Source organism: Atta cephalotes (assembly GCF_000143395.1).
Source record: "Atta cephalotes unplaced genomic scaffold scaffold00002, whole genome shotgun sequence".
NCBI lineage: Eukaryota > Metazoa > Arthropoda > Insecta > Hymenoptera > Formicidae > Atta > Atta cephalotes.
The window spans coordinates 8,800,064-8,802,415 of NW_012130066.1; the positions used below are offsets into that span (position 1 = coordinate 8,800,064).

Genomic DNA, 2,352 nt, shown 5'->3' on the forward strand with positions numbered 1-2,352 from the left:
CGTAACGTAAACGTAAACTAAGTATATATATTTTTATATATATATATAATAATAATAAATAATAATATATATATATATATATTATTATATATATATTATTTTTTTTTTGTTTATTTAAAACTTTAGTATATAAATTTAGTTTTCAATTTTTAGTTTTTGTTTTTTTTAATATAAATCATTTACTTGCATTAGTAAGTTGTTATTTGTAAATAACTTGTATGTTAAATAATAAATATCTTGTGCATACCTTTAAAAGGACTATAAATTCTATAAATCTCCTAACAGGCCTTGGAAATGTTCGTGCATAGGCTAGAGCTGCCTTGATAAATAATGCGTGAAATAATCTATCCCGCACATTAATCAGCGGATTTTGATTATTGTTATTTCTAGCTATATTCATGTTATTATTATTTAAAACTGGTCCTATAACACCAGCAAGACTGTGAAGGTTATGTGCTACCGCACCGTTTTGATTATTAGGTACTGCAATAGCAGCACCCTCTCCTTGGGACATTTTTAAATATTACATAAGTAGCGCCCACAAATACGAGAAAAATTCGTATAATTATTTACGTAAAAATCATCATATTTAAACATATGTAATTTGTCACTTCCAATTAATGTATAAGCATTGTAGTAAGCCCTAAAACATAAATAAAAAATTTTTAATTAACAAAATAAATAAATTCATTAATATATATATAAAAATTAAAATGTAAAAGTTGGAAGGATATCAAGATACAAATTCATCCTCAGTACAAATAACCCCCAGTACAAATAACTTGTAAAATATATTAGACAGTGCATAACCTATTTATTTTGCAGTAACATTTAAATATTTGGACAAGATAAAAAAACTTGAAATAGCGCTTTTTTTTTAAATATGCCTATAACAAGACATTTATAATTACATTGAATACAATGAAACAACGAGTCGTGCACAAAAATGCATATGCAAAACAGTGACTGCTGTTTATTACGTTTGTTTATTACGTAATTTCTTGATCGAAAAAAAAGAAATCCTGCTAATTGTTCAAACCATATAACAATCATATTAATTTCTTCCGTAATCTACAGTAGATATATTCCATAAAGAAAGATAATACGCAATAATAGTCGGCATATGACATTTAATGTGAAACATCGCCAATTTTCAGCTTTTTTGAGAACGAATCTGGTATGTCATACCTCGTGACGAGACCGCGAGAAATATGCCAAAGCTGTAATTTCGATGACACCGTTGCGTCTTTCACTACTGTAAATCAAGTCGTCGTGTGAAAGTTACGTGTTTACCTAATAAATACGACGATATTCACGAAATTGTCATTTCATCGTCGCGTATGTTTTGACGTGCAATATGCACTGGCATGCACTCGCTTGCACTCTAGATCATGGCCCATATTCAGAAAGTTTACGATGAAATCACATAGTGCGGAAAAAGACTGCGGAATAGAGAATACGTCATTGAAACAACCAATTAGCACTTTGGAATTAGCAATTTGGAACGCAGAATAACGCTGATTGGTTGCTTCTATGATGCATTCTCTATTCCGCAGTTGTTTTCCGCACCGTGAATTCACCCTTACAGTGATGTTATCAAATGTATCAGTGGTTCCTGTACTGACCGCGCGGCAAACTGAGACGCAGCAATGAACACATTAGAAATTGTAAGCTTATTGACTATCGCATCACATTTTGTCGCGCGGCAAGCATTTCCGCGTCCAGTGTCGCAGGAACCATTAGCGCGCTAACATATAATTTACGATACGCTATATAAAGCTATATATATAAAGCTATAGAATTTCAAAAATAAAAGTGCTTTTATCGATAAAAATACATTTTGAATACGGGCCCATATCCACAAGGTACAATCCGCAACAAATTTGTTCATGTGCGCACAGCGCAGGTTCACCAATCGCGTGTTAAGCCGCGAATCGGCCGCGATTCTCTCTAGGAGACGGATCCTTCCCAACGGATTGCTATTTATACTATTCTTGAGCTAGAATGGCGTCTGTGATGGATTCACACTGGATCCGATGTGTCACACTGGATGCATCGTACAACTTTCTGCAACTAATTAGAAAGCAGAATTTTATTTTGTATCGATAGCCTAGTTTTCACCAACGGTTTAAACCGAATCACAATGTTAGAACGAACCAACTATAGTCGTATATTGAGCATTCCTCTGTCATATGACTACAACAGGAAACTAGGCCAATGATACGAAGCAAAATCCTGTGTTTTGATTGGTTGCAGAGCGTCGTACGACGCATCCAGTGTGAATTCAGTATGAGAGATTGTGAGGGGCTCTGAACAATAAAGGAACAGAGAACAGAAAATAAGAATTTCAAT

The 2,352-nt window shown here is 33.4% G+C and overlaps 1 protein-coding gene across 1 annotated transcript in view; it reads right to left on the bottom strand.

Annotated features, from left to right (window-relative positions):
• Positions 1-514, bottom strand: part of LOC105623696 (membralin) — a 77,693-nt gene extending 77,179 nt beyond the window's left edge. Inside the window, exon 1 of the mRNA XM_012205080.1 lies at positions 248-514. Within this exon, the coding sequence (XP_012060470.1) occupies positions 248-514 (267 nt within the window). The remainder of the gene's footprint in view (positions 1-247) is intronic.
• Positions 515-2,352: the final 1,838 nt, after the last annotated feature.